At 41.8% G+C, this 21,353-nt stretch overlaps 8 protein-coding genes across 8 annotated transcripts; 3 read left to right on the top strand and 5 right to left on the bottom strand.

Annotated features, from left to right (window-relative positions):
* Window positions 1–6,845: 6,845 nt before the first annotated feature.
* Window positions 6,846–7,106, bottom strand: N7478_010476 (uncharacterized protein; the record flags this gene model as incomplete). Its single annotated transcript, XM_056926690.1, has 1 exon — window positions 6,846–7,106. One exon carries the CDS (start codon window positions 7,104–7,106, stop codon window positions 6,846–6,848), a length of 261 nt encoding a protein of 86 aa, XP_056776060.1.
* Window positions 7,107–7,285: 179 nt separating this feature from the next.
* On the top strand, window positions 7,286–9,999 carry N7478_010477 (uncharacterized protein; the record flags this gene model as incomplete). The annotated part of the gene is made up of 5 exons (XM_056926691.1): window positions 7,286–7,596; window positions 7,656–7,905; window positions 7,965–8,287; window positions 8,383–8,774; window positions 8,831–9,999. 5 exons carry the CDS (start codon window positions 7,286–7,288, stop codon window positions 9,997–9,999), a joined length of 2,445 nt encoding a protein of 814 aa, XP_056776061.1.
* Window positions 10,000–10,193: 194 nt separating this feature from the next.
* On the bottom strand, window positions 10,194–11,021 carry N7478_010478 (uncharacterized protein; the record flags this gene model as incomplete). The annotated part of the gene is made up of 2 exons (XM_056926692.1): window positions 10,194–10,660; window positions 10,712–11,021. 2 exons carry the CDS (start codon window positions 11,019–11,021, stop codon window positions 10,194–10,196), a joined length of 777 nt encoding a protein of 258 aa, XP_056776062.1.
* Window positions 11,022–11,440: 419 nt separating this feature from the next.
* N7478_010479 (uncharacterized protein) lies at window positions 11,441–12,118 on the bottom strand (the record flags this gene model as incomplete). Its single annotated transcript, XM_056926693.1, has 2 exons — window positions 11,441–11,700; window positions 12,025–12,118. 2 exons carry the CDS (start codon window positions 12,116–12,118, stop codon window positions 11,441–11,443), a joined length of 354 nt encoding a protein of 117 aa, XP_056776063.1.
* Window positions 12,119–14,420: 2,302 nt separating this feature from the next.
* N7478_010480 (uncharacterized protein) lies at window positions 14,421–14,860 on the top strand (the record flags this gene model as incomplete). The annotated part of the gene is made up of 2 exons (XM_056926694.1): window positions 14,421–14,642; window positions 14,690–14,860. The coding sequence occupies 2 exons, from the start codon at window positions 14,421–14,423 to the stop codon at window positions 14,858–14,860; spliced, it is 393 nt and encodes a 130-aa protein (XP_056776064.1).
* Window positions 14,861–15,617: 757 nt separating this feature from the next.
* On the bottom strand, window positions 15,618–18,072 carry N7478_010481 (uncharacterized protein; the record flags this gene model as incomplete). Its single annotated transcript, XM_056926695.1, has 4 exons — window positions 15,618–16,315; window positions 16,354–17,410; window positions 17,483–17,893; window positions 17,944–18,072. 4 exons carry the CDS (start codon window positions 18,070–18,072, stop codon window positions 15,618–15,620), a joined length of 2,295 nt encoding a protein of 764 aa, XP_056776065.1.
* Window positions 18,073–19,107: 1,035 nt separating this feature from the next.
* N7478_010482 (FAD-dependent oxidoreductase) lies at window positions 19,108–20,337 on the top strand (the record flags this gene model as incomplete). Its single annotated transcript, XM_056926696.1, has 1 exon — window positions 19,108–20,337. One exon carries the CDS (start codon window positions 19,108–19,110, stop codon window positions 20,335–20,337), a length of 1,230 nt encoding a protein of 409 aa, XP_056776066.1.
* A 176-nt stretch (window positions 20,338–20,513) lies between these two features.
* Window positions 20,514–20,903, bottom strand: N7478_010483 (uncharacterized protein; the record flags this gene model as incomplete). The annotated part of the gene is made up of 1 exon (XM_056926697.1): window positions 20,514–20,903. One exon carries the CDS (start codon window positions 20,901–20,903, stop codon window positions 20,514–20,516), a length of 390 nt encoding a protein of 129 aa, XP_056776067.1.
* Between the last annotated feature and the right edge of the window lie 450 nt (window positions 20,904–21,353).

Here is a 21,353-nt window from a genome sequence, read left to right on the forward strand (position 1 = left end):
CTACATAGATAATGTAGAGAACTAATTGGAAAGACAACTAGAAAGACAAATAAAAAGAACCGGCGAGCGATGCTGAGCTTAACATAGAGGTCCTGCCTGGTATGCGACATCTGGCTTGATTCTGCTATGGGAAATCGATGGCTGTACAGTTACATCCAAACGATGTCACAGCCATTGACCAAGGCCAGGTTCTGTGTAAACCCTTTCGAGGGTATTGAGAAAGCATCAGGTAGATAGAAAGTGACACGACTCGACTTCCTTAAAGCGACGTAAAAGTGCCATGAGTGTCCATTTCAATGGACATTTTGATAACAAAATTAGAAAGGAAATACAGAAAGAGAGAAAAAGAATTACAAGTAGAATATAAGGACCTGTGAAAAGGACGCCGAAAATGACAGCCTTTGACGCCAGAAACGGCCGCTTTTCCACCCGTAACTTTGGAGGGCGAGCGAGCGCTTCACCGCCTATTGTCCAGCACTATTACTATTTTGCACCTACTTAGCGCCTTTAGTTATTATTAACTGGTCCTATTGTTTGGCGCTTGCTCAACAGTCATTCCCTTAGATTCTACTTGCGACTAAATGATACCGAAAGTGGCTTCTCTTTGTGGTCCTATCTAGGTGCCCTCTCTTTTTGTTTTGTTTGTCTAGGTGCCTATAAGATACCTCTTCCTCCCTTTCTTTCGGTGTTCTTGCGTTCTCTTAGTTTTCTCCTTATCCCTAACCTTCTCTCCCAAATTCGATCTTAACAACCTTATTGGCTGTGTTTCGAGATTCCAAATTTGGCCATTTATCCTGGCTTTTTACTATAGTATCTATTTTTACTTAGTTGACTTAGGGTGATAAATACTAATACTAGACTAACCCTATTCTTTACAAGAAAACTTAAACTAGACTAGAATATTTCTATAGTCTTAGATAGCTACCTCTAAACTTTAAATTGAAGATATTACTAGGTCTTACTATCGTTAAACGTTACTAGCGAAAGTAAATAGGAAACTTCTTAGAATAAGATATATTAGGTAGGGAATAACTTATAAAAATAGATTTTATATTTAGTTGAATAAGAACTATATAGACTATCTTCTTCTGGAGGACTATACGATCTATATAAATTTTTTTAATTAGATATTTAGAATATTATAGGAAAAAGGACTATAATCTTATAATAAGTACTGGCGATACCTTTATCAATATTTCAAGCTATTTGTCTATCACTGTATTAATAAGGACACCTATAAATAGATATAATAAGTATAAGTATTCCTTCTATCCTAGAGGAAATTAAGCTAATAGTAGTATAGTTTCTAAAGGATCCCTTCCCGGCCAAGCGCAAAATCCCCTAATAAACAAAAGATAAGAATACTTTAGATATAGATATCTTCTATATACTCTACTAGTACTACTAGATCTATTTAAGGTTTTTTTATTATAGAAATATAGTTATCTAGTTTACTATAGTATAGCTATAGTCTATTATTACTAGAACTTACCTTAGTATCTTACTTTTATAAGAAACCTCCTTATCTAACTACTTATCCCTTAACAAACACAAATAGGCTAAAATCTTTATAAGTAATCTTCTAAAGTATATATTATTAAAAGACCTTCCAGAATTAGTCTACTATTATAATATTAAACTTTTTTACCTAAAAGATCCTTAAAGTAAATATAATGTTCTCTATACTATCATAGAGTTTTATAATCTTAAAGGTTAACTAGAGAGTACTAATAGATAAGAGGACTCCTAGTCCACAGATTTATATATTATAGATTTAATACTAATACTTACTACTAGAACCAAATTTTTTATATATAGTGATTATTAACTAGTATATTACCTGATTACTTAAATAATCTTGTTTGTTTTCCGAGATAGAGTATTTATTAATACTAAACTTACCTAAGCTTATTTAGCAGCTATAAGTTCCTAAGTACTAATTCTCTCTTCCCCTCCAATAGAAGCTAGAAGTCCTTAATATACCTCTCTTATATTACTTTATATATACTCTATATAGTTATAAACTCCATAACTCTCTAGTAATAACTTATAAATTAAGTTGGTAAGCTCTAAAAGAACTAGGCTAAGATACTAGATTTAAAGATAAAATCGGATATTACAACTTTTATTGTTAGACGGTAAATAAAGTTAATCGTAAGTTATTTATATACTAAATTTATTAAAATCATAATATTATAGAAATAGAGATTTAGTACTACTAAGGCTAACAAGTAGTATATAGGTAATTTCATTAGCTAAGAGCGGTAAAGGGTCTTTGGCCAGTCTAGCGATATTGTTTTCAAAAAACACTACTAATCATAATTTATTGGATATGATCTTTAATATGTTGTTCTTCTTCGACTATCTTAGGAGGGCCTTATATATTTTATTAGAAGTATACTAAGAAAAAGAGACCCTTACACCCTGTCTAAGCTTACTGCGATATATAAGTATACTATCTACCAATATCCAGAACTTTTATAACTTCAATAGGAGAAAAGAGAGTTTATAGCAGAGATATGATCACTAGCCAGCTCTGTGAAGAACACTTGAACACCCTTTCCTTACCTTTATTAAAAGTATAAGAATATTAAAAAAGAAATTACTAAACTTAGAAAAAGGCTAGTAACTAATATATAAGAGGCAGCTAGGAAAGACCATTTCCAAAATACATCTATATTTGAAGTTAACAGACAGATAAAGTAACTCCTTAGTAAGTCTAATAAAGTCTCTAATAACAAAAACTCTAATGATTGAAGCTGGGAACCACCTGCTTCTAATTATATATTTGCTAAACGGGTATATCTAGTGGAAAACTTTTATAGACCCGATATAGAGAGTTTTAATAATAACAAGCTACTTACTCGACATATCTAGGTTACTAGGGATATAGTTGTGTTGTTGCAACTAAACAAGCTAAGTAAGTAAGGAAATCAGCTTAACTAGGATTTTGATAATAAAGGTGGATTACTCGATCAGTTAGAAGAATTGCTGTGCCTCAAAGACACTATGGAATGTCCAACGAATATATATATCATTTACTATGGTCTATCTCGCCAATCATCATCGAATCCTCCTCCATATAAATTCCCCCACAGCCGATAGGACTCTCTTCGTCGCCACTTAATTGACATGCATCTGGCCCATACGCGCAACGGAATTAGCTGCAATTGGGGAAGCTATCGCAACGTCCCTCAGTTCAGCGATATTACCAATTTCTTGGTCTATGCTTCTACTGAACATTCATATAATATCAAAATTAAATTGTGTTATCTCCCATAGGTATTACCAACTAGCTACAACGATATTTCATCTAGAGAAGTATCTTTAGAGATAGGGAATCGATAAAAGACTAAGACTCCCGCCTCCTCCATCGACCTCAAGATGAAAAATATTAATCCACGACTTTTGGAGGCACCCTCTGTCCCCATTGCAATAGCTTTACTGAGTCAATCAGATACTGAAATCATCTCTTCCTCTAGTAGATCTATATTGAAAGAAGCTTCTCCAAACTCAGCCGAAACTCCAATCAGACAATCTGTAACGAACCGATGCTGAGTTAATACTAATGTTGAGGTTATGAGGTTGCGGGATCACATAATAGATCACATAATCCCACACCCATCTGATTCTCCTGTATAATAATGTATAGGAGCCTAACTCCCCTCTTTCCTTTTTCTTTATCTTTAATATTTTAGTTAAATCGTACGAAAGTTCTTCTGTTTTCTGGTTCTTACATTATATCAAAGATTATTTTATATTACTTAAAGCTGTATAGACCTATATCTATTTGGAAGTATATCTCAGCCAATTAGATTACGTCTTATCTATCTTATATTCCCTGAACAAATAAATTACTATAGTTTATGAAATCCTTACTATTGATAAGATACTAATATATAGAACTAAATCTAAAGAACCTACTAACGGTAATAGTAGTTATAGATAACCCGACAGTACAAAGAAGCTTAATCCTCTAAGTCTAAAAAAAGATTAGAGATTATTTATCTTTACCTATCTAGATCTCTCTAAACTAGACCTAGAGGATAGTTTTATTAAGTTTAGCTAACCTAAGGATCTATAAGAGTACCTATAGAAGGATCTATATCGATATAGATACTTATTTAATATCTAGAAAGATATAGTAGATAAGCTAAATACAATTTATAAAAGAATTAATACCTATAAATAGAATTATATAGATATTACTTAGCTTTAGGATCTTTTAAAGCAATATCTCTAATAGCTTTAAGAAACTAAATAAAAGAGAGATAAACTTCGATAGGCTCTTAATAATATATATAATACTCTCTAACTAGAAGTACTAGTATCTAAAAAAACTAAAGTAAGGACCTATAAGTTTACTAATCCCCTATTATTTACTAATAGAAGTAAGACCAATATAAAGTTTTATAGTTAGTATACTACTATAGAATTAAAGCTATATATAAATACAAATCATTTCTTAACTCTTAATCTACATAAGATATATATAACAAGTTAGTTAACTAGAGCTATATATAATTAGATTATACCTCTCCTAAACAATAATAATAATAATACTCTTAATAATAGTAATAATATCTTAGACTATTTAGAGTAGATCTATAGAGACCCAGTCTATTAGGATCATACCAAATTTGACTTTAAGAAGCTTTATATAAAGAAAATAGAGAAATTCACAGTCTTCCTTACTGAATTTATCTAATTGGCTAATAATGCTGTTATTCCCCGCAATAAATATATAAAACTTCTCCATCAGAAGTTAACCCCTAAGCTATAATATAAGCTTATTAGAAAGATCTTAAAGATCGGTATTACTTTCCTAGACTATATAGAGAAGGCTTATTATATTATATCTATCCTAGAGATTATAGATACTAATACCCAACAGACAAAGACTATAAAGGCTATTACAACTATAGCTACTACTACTAATATTACTAATAATACCGGTAGGACACAGAATATATAGAATATAAAGCCTATTATAGACCTTCCTAACCAATCCTCTTTAGCTATCTTATACCTAAAGTTAAATACAACTAAACTCTAGAGATAGTAAAAAGAAGGATATTATTATAAGTATAATAAATAAGACTATTATAGTAAGGATTATCCTATCCATATAGCTTATCTTATAGCTAAGGCTACAACCAGAAAGACCCTTATTATAGTTAAAATAATAAAACTAGAAGCAAATATTAAAGCAGGAAAAGATTAGGCTTATCATTAGTTTTCTTAATAAGTAGAGAGATATTAATCCCTAAGTTAAATATAGAAGATATATCTATAAGTAAAAAATTTATACTTAAGACAAAGATAGCCTTTAATAAATATTCTTATCCTATATTAGCATTAGGTAATACTAGAGCTACCGGATTTATATATATAGATATAGTATTTATTATATCTTTAGAAAAATTCAGATTAAAGAACTATTATCTTCCAGTTCCAATAATCCTAAAGGATTTTAACAGATATAAAGATAAGTCTATCACCCACGAAGTGCGATTAAATTTAACAATAGACAAACAGAAGATAACCGGGCTGCCCTTCTTAATCGTAGACCTAGATTAATATTATATAATCCTAGGTTAGGACTAGTTTATACAATACTATATCCTAATAGACTATTATAACAATAGGCTTATTTAGCTAAACAATCTTATTCTTATACTTAAAGAGCCTACACCTTAGGAAGAGTCTCTAGAGCCCTAATTAAAATATAGCTATCTAGCTAGACAATAATATAACCACTAAGAATTATAAGCAAAGATAGATAGGGCTTTAACTAGTACTGAATTACTCCCAAAGTAGCCTAAGGAGGTATTATCCTATCTCCTTCCTCCCCCTAAGATTATAATAATCGGAGTAATAGGATTCTATTAATATATAAAGAAGGAAGATATAGAGACCTTTATAACTTTACTCTATAAGATCGATTATATTATTAAAAAGATATCTCTATAAGAAGAGGTTATAGAGATTAAGAAGAAGATATTAATAGTATATCACTACTTAGTATAAGTATTTTCTAAGCTAGAGTTAAATAATATACTACTATAGTAGGGTAGTACTAATTATATTATTTAGATAAATAGTATCTTTAATCTAGGATACTACCCTCTCTATAAGTAATTCCTTAAAAAACTAAAAGTCTATAAGAAGTATATTACTAAGAAGCTCCACCTTAGCTTTATTAAGCTAAGCTCTATACCCTTTATATTACCTATCCTAATAGCTAGGATACCTAGTAGGAAGATATACTTCTATATTAATTACTAGAGGTTAAATACTATTACTAAGAAGGATAAATATCCTATCCTACTGATTAATAAGCTATTATAGTAAGTAGTAGGTGTAAAGATCTTTATAAGACTAGATATCCAACAGGGATTCTACTATATCTAGATATATATAGACTCAGAGGATTTAACAATCTTTCAGATATAATATAGGATATTTAAATATAAAGTAATATTATTCGGGCTTACTAATACTCCTATTATATTTTAGTATTTTATTAATATAACGTTAGTAGAATACCTTAATAACTTTTATACAGTATATATAGATAATATCTTGATTTATAGTAATTTACTAAAGGAATATATTAAATATATAAATAAAATACTATAGCAACTAATTAATACTAGTCTATAAGCCTCTCTAGAGAAATATAAGTTCTATATAACTTATACCAAATTCCTAGGATTCTTTATTAGTATAGAAGGTCTAGAAGTTAATCTCTAGAAAGTTAAAACTATATAGAATTAATAATAACTAGAAATAGCGATGACACGGTGAATTGGAGGCCAGAAACGGCGGCCTTTGACGCCGTTTTAAGCCGCCCGCTCACCGTGGGCGGTCTTGGCGTCACGTGTGCCAAAGACCACGGCCTCACCATCTAATGCCACCCGAGCGTCCTGTCGGCTGTTCCTGGTGCCTGACCCATCGTTCCAGCCCATGTCCATTCGTGCTGCAGCCGCCGCCGCAGGGTCCCATGTTCGCTCAAACTCCCAGTCAAGGTGGGAGGGGAGCCATTTTTGGCTCCCCTGTTGACCGTTCTGATTCTCTGAGTTTCCATAAATACCCCCAAGCATGGTCCCCGACCGGCAGTCCTCGCTCGCTTTCCAGCAGCTTTTCCAGCTCCAAGCCCGAGTTTCCAACAGATGACTCGTCCAAACTGAAATAATATCAGCCTCGACCACCCCCCCTCTCGTGCTTCAGCAGGTCTCTGTAGTCCTCTTGCCGCCTCTGTCACGCACTGTAATCCGCTGCCATGCCTGCCTCGCCGTCCCCAGTTCCAGCTGACGACGACAGCGACGCCAGCTCAGTTCTGCCAGATGTCTTCTCGAACAACGCCTCCGACTCTGATTCCTCCACTGCAGCCAGCGACCTCGACACCAGCAGCGAATCCGAAGCTGAGCTTGAGTCTGAGGATGAGCTGGCGCTAGATGATGAAGAGGAGCAACTTTCACCAGAACACTACCTTCGAGAAGCCGAGTCTCTAGATGTCTCCAAGCTCCGACAGAAACGTTACAGTCCGAAAACTCAAGAGCGGTTGGATGAGACGCAGGATTTCTGGGACAGGTAGGATACCACTAGAGCAAGCCGTTTACATGGCCTGGTTCGCTGATGTTTTTTCGCAGGTTTTGCCGAGGCACAAACCGTGATCCGGTAGAATGTCTTTCCTGGCTCTCTGATACAGAGCAGACGGTCCGCTTCCTTAAAGCCCTCTTCTCCTGGCGCTGTGACCAGCGACGGGGAAAGGATGGACGTCGCACCGCAGGAGTGAACAAAAAAAGCACACTTGACGCATTCTGGAAGTGGTGGCATCTGATATACACGGCCGAGGTTGGACACGGTCTCAGCAAGGATATCCAGGTCAAGGTCCGCGATGTAAGATCATGGTTGAGTTTCAGAACCGGCATCGATTGTACCCCGCTGACGTTCCATAGGTGCTCGCGATAGTGGCCACGGACAAAAAGCTTTCCCTCAAGAAGCGCCCCAAAGCGACCATGTATGTCGAGGACGTGGCTGAATTCGCCCGAGTAATCCTGTCCACCACAGAAATGACTTTCCCTTGTGGCTGGTACCGGATCCAACTCCTCCTATTCTGCCAGCTAGCGGCTATTACCGGTAGTCGGCCCGGAGCGTTGCTACAACTTCGCTTCCAGGATCTAAAGTTGACGTTAATCCGGGATCCGGATGGAGGACGCCCCAGACTTTTTATCTACCTGAGGCCAGAATTCACAAAGTCATTTCTCGGCGAGAAAGAATCGTGAGAATATCCCCTTGAAAAGTCATTCCTTCCTCCTTCCTATCCTTCTTCAGTCACATCATTGTCTCCGCCATTTTGCTGATCATTTCAATTAGGAACACATTCCCGATCCCGGAAATTATCTTCGACCCTACCTTGGTCCTCAGTCCTCATGTTTTCCTGCTGGGCATGCTATTTAGGATTGGCGCGTTTAAAAGTCTGTCCAAAGACGGCCCGGTGATGAACTGTCCAGAGAAATTATACAGTCTTCGGGTCCTCAGTGGACTTGGACAGCAGGAATTGAAGCTCAAGGATGAAATCCTCGATCGACATGTTTTCTGTCACGCACTACGAGAACCGGACGGAATTCGGATAGCGCTGGAAAAGAGTCTTAATAAAGGATGGCTAAGCTACCGAATGAAACGAGGTGGTGAGATCACAGGCTTTGAAGAAGTCGCGAAGCCGTATTGCCTTCGATACGGCGCAGCGAAAGCATTTAATGATAGTCGTGAGTCACAAATTCCGCATTATATAACTAGGTGGCTAATGGAATCCCCCAATCAGCGGATGTATCGAATGAGTTACAGAACGTTATGCTGCAGCATGCAAGTATTGACACCTTTGTTCGGCACTACAGCGTGGGTATTCATGTGGACACTCAGGCAATTGTAAGGGGCCTGCCCGCCCAGAAGCAACTCATGCGGTTTGCCTGTTCAATGAGTCGGTCCATTGATCCTCGGAGACCATACCGGCTAGAGGACTCGAGCTGTATCAATGACATTCCTCATGTGCATTCCTTGGAAGAGAGGAAGCAGGCGCGCTCACGGATCCGAGATGTCAAGAAGCGTACGTACGAAAATGCGCAGGCCGCATTTCAGCGGGAATTTGGCGATGATCCCCCGCAGAAGAGTCCTGCAACTCAGGGTTTCCGAAGAATTCACAAGCGGTGGAGAACTCAAAAGAAAAACGTGGAGAAATTGTGCCAGAAATACGATCGCGCAGAGGACCTGTTTCAGCACTCAGTGAGGCAGTTGAGAAATGAGAAGAGAAGGCAAAAGCACCGCTTGATTCGCGAGAACTTAGAGCGGTACAAAGAGGAGCAGCCAGTGATAGACAGCGAGCGGCAACTTGCCGGAAAGGTTGTTGATGAAGAAGTTATGGGTGCGTTGCAGCGTACAGGCTATATGACACCACAGCATATGACGCTTATCGACAGTGTCTTGACTATGCCAGGGAAGACAGTCGAAAAAGAAACCGAACGCCGAATTGCTGCAATCAATGCGGTGATTGCTGTCTGTGATGCGGAAGAAGGTGCTCCCTCGCGTCCTCCACCGCAGAAACGCCCGCTCGATGCAGTTGATGTACCCGCTGCTGCCCCCGTGCCTAAGAGGCAGAATTTCACCCTTCCAGAAGAGAGAGACGATACTTTTTCTCAAGCCATCGCTTCTGTCTGCGTCAAAAACGAAAAGGAAAGACCAACGATCTGCTTTATTTGCCTTGGTAATGCTGGGCTGCCCGAAAATGAGCGTCTGAGAATGTACAAGAACCCTGGTTCTCTCAGTCGGCACTTTGTCAACCGGCATATCAAGCCGTTCCCGAATGATATGCACTGCCAGTGCCACGTTTGCGGCGAAAAGCTGATGTCAAAATCGGGACTGCTGAACCATGCGGAAAGAGTGCATGGAACTGTCTCCTGTTTACCTTTACCATCTCTTGGCCTACAACTATCATAAATATTAGATGTGCCTTTTGTTTTTTCTCTTTAGCTGTGTCTTACAAAGCGAGGTAAAGCGTAAACAACATGCCAATCTCTGATCGCACAATTGTTGATTTTGAGAAAAGAATGATCACTCGTAGCCGAGACATCTAAAAACGATTCATAGTCATAATATCAGAGCAACAATATGATCGACAAATTATAGCAGTACTAGCTGCGCCGAATCTTCTTACAACGGCGAGCATTCGAATCTCCATCTAATCCATCCAAGTGTCCCACGCCAACCACGGAGGCCAGAACTTCACTCAGTAGGCTACTGCGAGGCTCTTCAGGAAAGTAATCTTTTCTCAGTGGTTCATCCGGCACTTCTTCACACTTCTCACAATCCTGACGACTACCCTCATGATCCCCGAGTTGATGGTTGATCTCCACTGTGCTGTCTTTCCGGTCCCACTTGGCATGTGCTCTTCGGAATCGATCGTATATGTCCACTTCGAAGGTACGGCCCTTAAAGCGGAACCAATCTTCAATGGCATTGTGAAACTGTGATATCTGCCAGCAGGCTGAGGTCAGCTGGGTGACCCCGCCTTCCATATGCAAAACCTCCCGCTCTACCAGGGAACTCAGGTCGGGAAATATTTGCTCCATGCATGACACATGATAGTACTTGTTCGGTTCTACTATTGGTGAGATTCAAGGTAGATTTTTTCGGGACTGTGAGGACTTACCATAGTATCGACCGGAAAGGTCTTTAACATTGAAACGAAAAGCAGACCTGATATTGGGTTCTCCATTCAACTTCCTAGGAACACAGTCCCAGAAACGACAGTGACTCCTTCTGCTGGGACTTTCTTGCAATAAAATTACTCGTTTCTGATCGGTGAGCTCATCTTCAATGCACTTTCTTTCAAAGGCGACTCGCTTGACAGGGTCTTCTGTGATCCTCTCCCACTCACTATCCGTGTCATCCAAGGGATCATCGGAATGAGTTTCCTCAGAAGAGAGGGTAACCTGCCTTGGTCTTTTATGAGAAGTCATGCTTTTTGGACAGACTTGACGAGGATAGATGGGTTGTGACAGGGAGGGAGAGTGGAGGGACAGGAGCAGGAGATAGGAGTCAACGGGGAGGGGGGGGAGGGTTTCAAAAGATGATATGTTCTATTCGGGATTGTTGCGGAGAGCCCCCCCAATTGCGTCGGGTCCATGATATTCCGTGCTTGTAATCGCACACAGATATTTTCGTATATCCTCTCCTTCGAAGCGGAATATCGCCGCTTCGAAGGAGAGTTGGGCTCTCTTCGCAGCGATTTCTTCTTTCAAGAGTTCCTCTTACAATGTTGAATAGTGCGACATAGTTCCGAGGCCCCAGTCCTAGTCCTGGGGGACAGACCACCTTGGGCTCCTCGTTCTACCCACCGGAGTATATTTGGAATTCCCTCTCTGATACCCAACGCGATTCATTCATGTCCACCGTGTCTGCTTCCCTTGTTGCGGGTGACGGGCAGCGTAAGCGCCCACCTATAGATCTCACCACAGACGAGGACTTCGACGACGGTAGGGTCCCATCTCTTGTTTTGCCAGTCCTCCCCCGCTTGCCCGGTCTCGACCGTGCTGCCATTATAGCCGTTTTCGAACACACCTTCCGCCCAAAGAAGGACCTCATAAAACTTCGCAGCCCCGAGTTCAAAGCCACGGCACCAGATGGCGATCCCTCCGACTTAAAGTCCACTTCGTCTGGCCTGCAATTCCACAAGGTGGTTCTAATCAAGGACTGGGGAAAAAGCCGCATCCCTGTGGGCCCACTGCTTCAGTAATTACATTGCTATTTGGTGTGATTTCTTTGCTGCCAAGCACTTACTATGCATCAGTGGAATAGTTCTTTTTCACCGCCGTATTTGTGACCTTGCTAGGGCATATAAGTGGCAGGAGTGTATCCTGCAAATGTCCTTAGACCACCACCAGATGGTCGTCGATAAAGGCGACCTCACCGTTTCTCTTGGCGACTGGGAAATCGGGAAAGCTCTCGAAAGCTCCTACTTACGCCCCGACAACGTACTCCCAGCAAAGACGGCACCAACTACCCCAACCACACGATCAACGCGCTCAACCGCCGCCCCAAACAACGATTGTGTCATTTGTGAAAAGTTCAACTCTTCTGCTGGTTGCTACTGGCGAACTTGTCACCGTAGGCACGTTTGCTCTAAATGCAGTAACGACCATTTATGATAAGCTGCAAAGTGAAACCAGCGAGTTAGGACCACGCCACAGCCTGCCTTGATATAATCCAAACGCTATCGCCGCCAACCAGCTGGCCAGCCCCGCGTCCCAACACTTCTATTCAATTTAAGATATTTGACTCTTCCCTTCCGCCTCTGCGTAACTCTGCTTCTCCTTTTATCAGTTCAGCGTGGGAAACTCTCCTTGAACGCTATCCTGGCGATCTAGGGTTTATTTGCAGCGGCATTCTCACATTCGGCTGCCGCCTTGTTGTACGGGCCAGCTGACAGACCGCCGAACATCTAATCACCATATTGAGGAACCCTCTATTATTGCCCAAAGGCTCTCCGATGACCTGTCTAATCATCGAGTGCAAGTTTGCACTGGCCCCGTCGTCGCCGTTATCGCCAAGCTTAAACGCTCTGGGGAGGATACCACATGACTTAAGGGTCATAGTTTTAGAAAAGGGGCAGCGTCCATAAATTTTGAACGACTGTCTAATGACAATCAATACTGCCATTTACAAGGCTGATGGAACCGGCATACGGGCTTTGTCTAAGTACGAAAGAAGCAAACTTGGAAAAAGTAAAATAAAGTTATCGCTCAAAATTTATTAAGAAGCTGTTGCTTATTTCGCGGAAAAACAATCGTTTGCACACCAACGGAGAGCATGGTGAATTATACCTTTGTTGCAGCGTAGTAGCTCGGAAAGGTTTCCATTTCTGTGCACCCGTTGTAGGCTTGCAACACCAGGTACCATGACCAGCTGGCCACATTGCTGTAATATCAGGGCAATCTGGCAGCAGCCCGCTTCAGCTCTTTAACCGGAATATTCCCAGGGAGGCTTTCGACAGGCGAGAAGGTCATTGTTTATCAATTTCTCGATATTTTGTGGCTTTGCATGTTCTTTGCTATTTCCCTACAGGAGAAAAAAGACGGCAAAAAAATAGCAGAAAAAAAGACGGCAGAAAAAAGGACGGCAGAAAAAAGGACGGCAGAAAAAAAGACGGCAGAAAAAAAGACGGCAGAAAAAAAGACGGCAGAAAAAAAGACGGCAGAAAAAAAGACGGCAGAAAAAAAGACGGCAGAAAAAAAGACCGTCTGACGAGCGGTGGACGCGCGACAGAAAATGCACGCCAGGCGCAGAGAATCAATTACCCCAACATCAATATATCTAGGTTAAGTTGAAGGCCCTCTTTCTTCATTTATGTAAAAGAATTTCTCAAACCCGTTTTCTCAACCTTAGGATTAATTTTCAGACATTGTCTTTATCCTAGGACCCTGTGCAGTATTTGTCGCTGGGTCACGTTCCCTTTTTACGCTGGAGGAAAGCTATCACTGTATGGGGGGAAACAACATATAGATTGGCGTTGCGCATTTCTTCCTTGTCTAGCTCTACGGGGGTTTATGTCAACGTTGCAAAGATACAAGAAGGAACCAATGCGAACATTGTATGATGTGAAGCCCTCTTTGCATTCTCTGCGATCTTCTCACAGCTATCATGCACATGCTACCTAAACTCCAACAATATAATAGCGCTATCGAGGTCTGCCAATATCAACGGAGCAGCGTACTGTGAAAGACTATCTTCTAGGTAAGAATTCAGTTGCCATTGAAATCCAAAGCTTCTCTTCTGGCCTCTTTATCGATCGCTTGGTATTAATAGTGGGAATGGTAATTGATGATGATCAGGTGTGCACTGCGGTTCAACCTTGAATTGCGAGTCATGCACCGCTCATCTCAATAGGCGGGGATGAAGCCGCTACTTGAGCGGCACATAACAGTACAGCATCGAGTCGATACCAAATCTTGCTGGAGCTAGCTACATCTGGCATCAGCATTTTACTAGGATGCCATGCGTGACTTTTTTATTTGACCCGATGACAAATGAATATCCCATGGAAGCTTGGAAGTTTTTAAAGTTTATTGCAAGCCAATGTTTTAGAAGATGGGTGTTTGTTCAACTGGTGAAGTGGAACAGATCCAAGATTGCGTTCTGTTTAGTCCCCGCGACGCATTTCTTCGAAGAGCGGCCTTCAAAGTTAGGTCAATAGCTGTGCCATTTGACCAAGCTGAACTTTGAGGGAACCCATGAGTTTTATTGGTAAATGAAGAAATTTCATACCGCTTTCTTAAATGACGTGTAGTCTGCTGCTTTAAATTTGAGCTTTCGAGTTCCAGCATCGCATCAAAATATCACCCACCTTTGCACGATCTAAAATGACCGCAAGCGAGAGCACACTTGCTACACAATCGAAATCCAGAAAACTAGTGCGTCAAAAAAGATGCCGCCGCAGAGCAGGACTCATAAAGAAAGCTCTCGAATACAGCGCCCTCTGCCATGCTGATGTGTGCGTCGGGATTCGCATTCGTGAAACTGGCGAAGTACACATTGTTTCAGCAGACGAGCCGGGGTTCTGGAATTTTGTTTCCCATCAAATGGTATGTCATCTTCAGATGATACTTGAGTAAAATATGCTAATTATTAGGCCTCCCACTTCCCTTGTCCTATTCTAACGTCCCATCGTAATTCGCGCTTGAATGACTCGCCTTCGACCGGCAAGAAAGAAACGGCCACAGTGGGCAAGGATGCGCCGGTCAGCAGCTTTAATGACAAGGAAAAGCAGTGCAAGGACTGCAAGGTTGAGAGAAGCCGATGAGATTGGAGATCCCTACAGCGATTCTGACTCTTGCCACGGTTTGGGAACAGGGTGTCGGAAACTATTGAATGATAGCTCAATTCATATTTAGGATGAACCGTGGAGAATCATGCAAGGCTGCAATGCAATTTAACGAAAATTGAAGATCAAATCTCACGTATCTGCTAGGATCAAATGATGGTCATGTATTATTTATTTCCACTTCTGGAAAGTTTCACAGAATTATTGAGGATAATAGCGTTTCCGGACGTGATATTCATTCTTCGCCCTTGACATCTGCTAATGATTTTAACAGCAAGTGTCACCTGCGTCGTACCATTAATCAATATTCTTCCCTTGTCATTTATGCATGTTATACCATGAGGGCCTTTAAATTGACGCACAAATCAAGTTCAAAAATGGCTCTCAAATGAGGATATTGAGAACGTATAGGAAGCTTGATAGATACCAGAGTACTCTCCTTGGGGGTTTACGGGCCATCGTCAGCTTTTCGCTTGTTTGAACTACTGCTCCGCACGAACTTTCGAACTATTCGAAGTTCGCGAATTTCAATGAATCGAATCGAATTCGAACCTTGAATTTCGGGCTTCGAATCTATGGGCGATTCGATTCGTCAAAATTCGCGAATTTCGAACAGGTTCGCGAACTAATATCTAGTATTCAAGTAGCTGTTTACTCATGCGGGCAGCCATAAACTCAACGACCCTGGCCACTGCATCCATTGGGTTCGCACATAGAAGGTCGTTCTAGGTATGCTTCATAATTTATATTCCACGTTGTCAAAACTATCACTATGTAACTGTTCAGACTTCCAACGTCCTGCATCTTTCAGCCTTAATAAGGTCCCAAGCGTCCTTCCTTTCATGGAGAAACGTCGAATTCCAAGGACATCTCTCCCATCATTGAATAATTTCTCGATATCCACCTCTGCTGCTGGTATAGCAAGGTGATCTTGTGCTACCTTGGCCATGCAGGTAAATTCAAGCCTGTTGATCTTCCACCATTTTCGTATGAATTCAGTCTGGCTCTGGCTTATATCGAAACCAGTGCTTATTGTAGGCGTATTAAAATACCGGTCAATATCAGACTCAGCGACGTTATACTGCGTAGGCTGAAAGGCTTCCAGGAATCGATATTCGAAGCTCTTGTAACTTGTACTCAGAGCAGTCGATATAGGCTGTTTTGGGGAGGGATATGCTTTTTTTAGGAACACTCTGATTCGGTTGATGATCCTCTCTCCGTCTGGCAACGTTTTGAGCCACTTGGTCTTGATCCGAGGGTCCAGAACACTTGCGATATAGTATATGTCGTTGTCTTTGACGCAGCCGTGATAGCGCTCTAGAAGTGTGATGCCATCAGACATAGGAACAGTTAGAGCTGGCGAGACATTCTGCCAATCGCCTCGCCGTTCCTTAATAGCCAAGAGTATAGAAAGGAGCTCTTCAAACATCCGCGCTGCCATATGAATTGAGGGGCTATCCCGAGAGACGTACTCAGTGTATTCGTTAACGGAGCCAAGATTTTCTTGATATCTGAGAGCTGTCTCCAATCGTTAGGTGTGAGACGTAAGGCTTCGATATCTGGCTCATCGTTGACTGTATCTTCGAGCTGTCGGCGACACTCTTCAGCTCTCTCAATCATAACAAAAGTAGAGTTCCATCGAGTATCCACGTCGTAGTGGATGGCTTTTGTGCAGCCAGGTCGATTATCCCACTTCTGTATTCGCTGGGGAGACCGCGCAATCCAAAGGACAAGTAGCCGAAGCTTTGCAATCGGGGAAGTAGGAACGTTTATTGTCTTCCAGCTCGTCTTAGCAACATCATCAAGGAAGTCACAAGCTTCCCTATGGGAGCTTGCGCGTAGAGACCTCAATATTCTTTTCATGGCCAAATTAAGAATGTGAGCAAAGCAACGGATTTGGGAGTTCTGGGTAAATCTCATCGTCCCTTCTCGAATAACAGTATCGGCCAGATACTCATCGTACCGCTGACACAGTTTTTGGAAAAGACATCGGTGTAGCGTATCATTGTTAGATGCGTTGTCAGCTGTAATTGTCATAACTTTATCAGATATATGGAATCTCTCAAGAACCGCCGCAACAATATTAGCAAGATTCTCTCCGGAGTGATTGCCTGTGATTTCAACAAACTCAATACAGGCTCGATGTTGCTGGAAAGCAGATGACATCCAGTGAGCATTAATTGCTAGCATTGGTAATGAATTCTGGCTTGTCCAGCCATCAAGGGATAGCGCGATTGAGGATGCCGAAGCCATCAAGGTTCGAAGTTCACCGTCAAGAGCATCAAGCCGAAGATCTAATCGGCGCGAAACAGTGTCCGCACTTGGTATAGACGCCTCAAAGTCTACAGACCTCAACATGGCCCTAAACGAAGGTTGCTCGACGCATGTAAACGGCTGACAGGTAGATATAATCCAATCCAGGATAGCCTCTTCGAATGGAAGCTTCTTTTCCTTGGTAATCCATGAGCTTAGCGGGCCTTGACGCTCTGAATGGCCGTCTTGAAAGAGCTTGTGGGTTTGCTGCAGGTGCTGTTTCAACGCTGTAGTTGAAGATCGTAGTTTCGATGCAAATCAAAAGAACTGACATGTAGATGGTGATACAATACACCGATGTTTAAGCTCGGGCCGCTCCTTATCTCCTAATTTCCACGTACCAGATTCAGGTGTTGTTTGGTAGTATTTCCACACCCAGCTACGCTCTTTCAACCTAGTCCCGTCTCTCTGCTTGATTGCAACACACTCGGTCTCGCATTCAACCTGAGATATTGATTGTGAGGGGTATATATCCGTATCAAGATTCGACAAGCTGGTAGAAACGTTGCTGGGAGCGGTCGGGGAGGTTGAAACTGGAGTAGTTGGTGAGTTAAGGGCCGGCCGGACCGCCATCTTTTTTCGAGGTCGCGGAAGAGGGACATCCTCTGTAAGAAGGCCATATTTATGAAGCGCTGCATAATCGCGTTTATTCTTCCTGGTGTTAGGACAGTCGAATGTGGCTGCAGGCAGAGATGTCATCTGTATAGCTATATTAGTATATCATGCGTGTGCCATAATTGATCGCTTACTTTTGGAGCACCAGAAGGGATGATTTCCTTTAGCTTTTGATTGAGATCTGGATGTTGCTCTTGGTAAAAGCACGTCCACGCGGAGACGCGCTCTTGTAGAATCTCCGCTAGCCCGATTAGACCATCCATTTACTCTACATCGCATATAATGTGCAATTATTGATGTCTTGACTCCATATATATAGACTACGTGTATCTTGATACGGTCTATGAGCTGATATAATTTGAAACAAAACTGACCACAGATACGATTACGGACTTGTTGGGCAATCTTGGAAGTATAATTATATATTCTTCATAGATAGTTGGGACGAGAATTTGCATCTATTGATACGGCTCTACAGCTTGACCAACCCGAAGCTAAATTGCTCATTTTGGTGTCAGACTAGATAGAGCTATCTCTGAGATTGTCAAATAACTAATTATTAGCCTAACTACTGTATGTTATGTCGACACAGATATAGTACGATATAGTCGGACGTGATTTACCGCTTTCCAGATAAGGGTTTAGTATAAAGTTCGCGAACTTCGAATCGAATTCGAATCGGTCTTCAATTCGAACTCATACGAACCGTTATTTTCGATATTAATTCGAATCGAATCGAATCTGGCAAAAGTTCGGTTCGATTCGATTCGTGCGGAGCGGTAGCCCTATCTGACGCTTCTGGTCTAAGACCGCAGCGCCAGGTGGCCCGTTACAGCCAAACCATAATCTCTCTTCTTCTTCATCTTAACTGCGTGAGGTCACCAATAAAACAGAAATTTATGCACGTGATTGTAAGGTAGATAAAATGTGTCATGTCTGGGAACCGGGGAGACCTTGCTATTTCGTAGAATCCTGAAATTAGGGGATGCTCTGACCGAGGTTTTCCCGGGGTGCCTTGTGAAGGGATTTGTGGGGCAGGTTCCGTCTATTGCCGGAAAGTTTAGCATTTATTGTTAAGGGTCGCAAGTTACATAGACCGGCGTAGTATTGGGGCGGTGGTGTTTGTGCATCGGAAATGTGGACACGCCGTGCCGACCCGAATCCGAACTCAGAACTGGAACCATGCTGGCACATTATTTATTTAACATTATTAGCTTCAACGATACCTCCCAACTCTTCCATCTGCCTGTGTTCTTTATTTCACTTTTTACCTTGGATCTTACTATCGATTTCTTTAAATGAGCTATCAACAGTGGCGCCCCGGTAAGCGGGTTGCTATTGCCGGAGGAGGCCCCGGTGCCATCTCAACTGGCCTCGCATTTCTCAAACGCGGATACGATGTGCGCATATTCGAGCGGCAACCTGAATGTAAAGCCATCGGAGGCGCTGTCCTCCTGTCCACCCCTGTGTTGGCGGTTCTACGGTCTTACGGAATGAGCTTGGAAAACGTGGGCTCTTATACAGTCACGTACTTCAAAAACAAGGCGGGTTTAGAACGCCTTAAACTGCCTTTTAATGCTGAAGTCGAAAGATGCATGGGTATTAAAGGTTGGCATTATGGAGTCTTGCGCTCATCTGCCTTCAAGAAGATGCTTGAGCTTGTTCCAGAAGGTGTTATCTATATCGATCACGAATTCGCCAAGTACAGTGAACTAAACGACTCTGTGGAGGTTGAATTCACAAACGGGAAGAAAATAACGGCTGATATCCTTGTCGGTGCTGATGGGATCAGGTCGAAAGTTTCAAGGCAGGCATTTGGTGATCCGAAGCTTTTTCACACGGGAATTCGTCTCTGGTTGGCCTGGTGTGATTATATACCAGGGATTCCAGAGAATTATGGTATGGTCTCACATGACTCGCAATACCAGGCCAGCTTCTTCCCAATGTTGCACGATGGCAAGCCGGGGTTCGAATGGTGGGTTGTGGAACCGTCCTGGGAAGGAAAACTAATACCAGAAAACCCTAAGGCGCATCTCACCAATATTCTTAAGGATTGGGGACAGCCCATGCCTCGTTTTCTGGAAGTCACCGACTTCGACACCCAGGTGTATCGATGGGAAATCTATAACCGACCATCGATGAATAAATGGTCGACTGGACGGATTGCTTGCGTTGGGGATGCCGTGCACCCAGTATCACCCTATGCAGCTTATGGTATGGGCATGGCGATAGAAGATGGCTATTACCTTGCCAAATCTCTTGACGGTGTTGACCTGCGTGATCCGCGAGCAGTCGCTGCCGGTTTTGAGATTTATGAAAAGCAGCGGGTAGACTATGTCAACCACAACATGGAATTTGCGCGTTTTCTTGGACATATGTTTCATGGTTTGCCTTGGCCTCTTGCAAAACTTCGTGACTTGATATTTGACTACACTCCCGCGCTGAGTAAGTACCTGAAAACAGGTTATCTCAAAAAGGCCGAAGAGGAAACAATGAACTTGAAGGAGCTTCAAGTCATTAAAGAATGAAGATTGTATATATCCTACTCGCCCTGCCGATTGATGAAATCGAGTTCAATTGTATGAATCTATTACAGAAAGTATACTTCGCTGCAAAGGAAAACTTCCCAAAGAATGAGTCAGAAATTTGGCACAGTTATGGAGACTGCGTTTATGAGCTTCGCATGATGTGATTTCTTACTTGGCTAATCTTCCTTGCTTGTACCAGTTGTCTGTGCGCAAAGATACTTAGATTCCAATTTATCCATTTCAGCAAATATAGTCTTCAGCGTTGAGTTGGTTCGCCAATTTGGACCGCCGAATATTTCAATCCTTTCGTCCTCAGTCATCAGCTCCCCGCTCCGTATCACTCTAGCCCATGCAGCTAACATCCTATCCAACTCCCTCCACGCATGGTTCTCCGAGCGGCAAATCCCAGTTATTGTTAAAGGTGGACCAAAATAAGTCCCAAAGTCCTTTTTGACGATTGCCCAGAACGTCTGCCAATCGTCGGTCTCAAGGTCCAGGTCATAGGCCCCATTTCCCCATATAATCACACAGTGGGCTTGGATGCGTTGACCTCGAGGGCTTGACATGGTTGAAGACGAAATTTGAGAGCGATTTTTGTGGTAGGGTATAGTGCGTTACCAGTCTTAAATGTCTTCAATTTCTAAGGGCGTGGAAACTGAGGACAAGTAATATTCATGCACGGCGAAGCATGGCATTGGAATTTCAGGGGGCCTGAACCTACAATATGCAGGTATATTTTGTGCCGTCTCGAACCCAATGTGGCTGGCCAGGTGTACAAATAACGCACTCAAGTTCCAATCAATTCCTTAGAGACCAATCTCCGTACTACCTCAGAATGGCATTCTTAGCTATCATATGTGGAGATTCCGACATTGTTCGAGCTTTGGCCACAGCACATAAGACTCGTCAAAAACACATGCAACGTGCAGCTTATCTATAACTGAGTTAGCAAAGACTGCTGGCTGCAACAAGAGCACCATTTCAAGAATTTCTTCCAATATAAGAATGTTTCACAG

The sequence above is a fragment of the Penicillium angulare genome, assembly GCF_028827245.1.
Source record: "Penicillium angulare strain IBT 27051 chromosome Unknown utg000007l_segment0_segment0, whole genome shotgun sequence".
In the NCBI taxonomy this organism is placed as follows: Eukaryota; Fungi; Ascomycota; class Eurotiomycetes; order Eurotiales; family Aspergillaceae; genus Penicillium; species Penicillium angulare.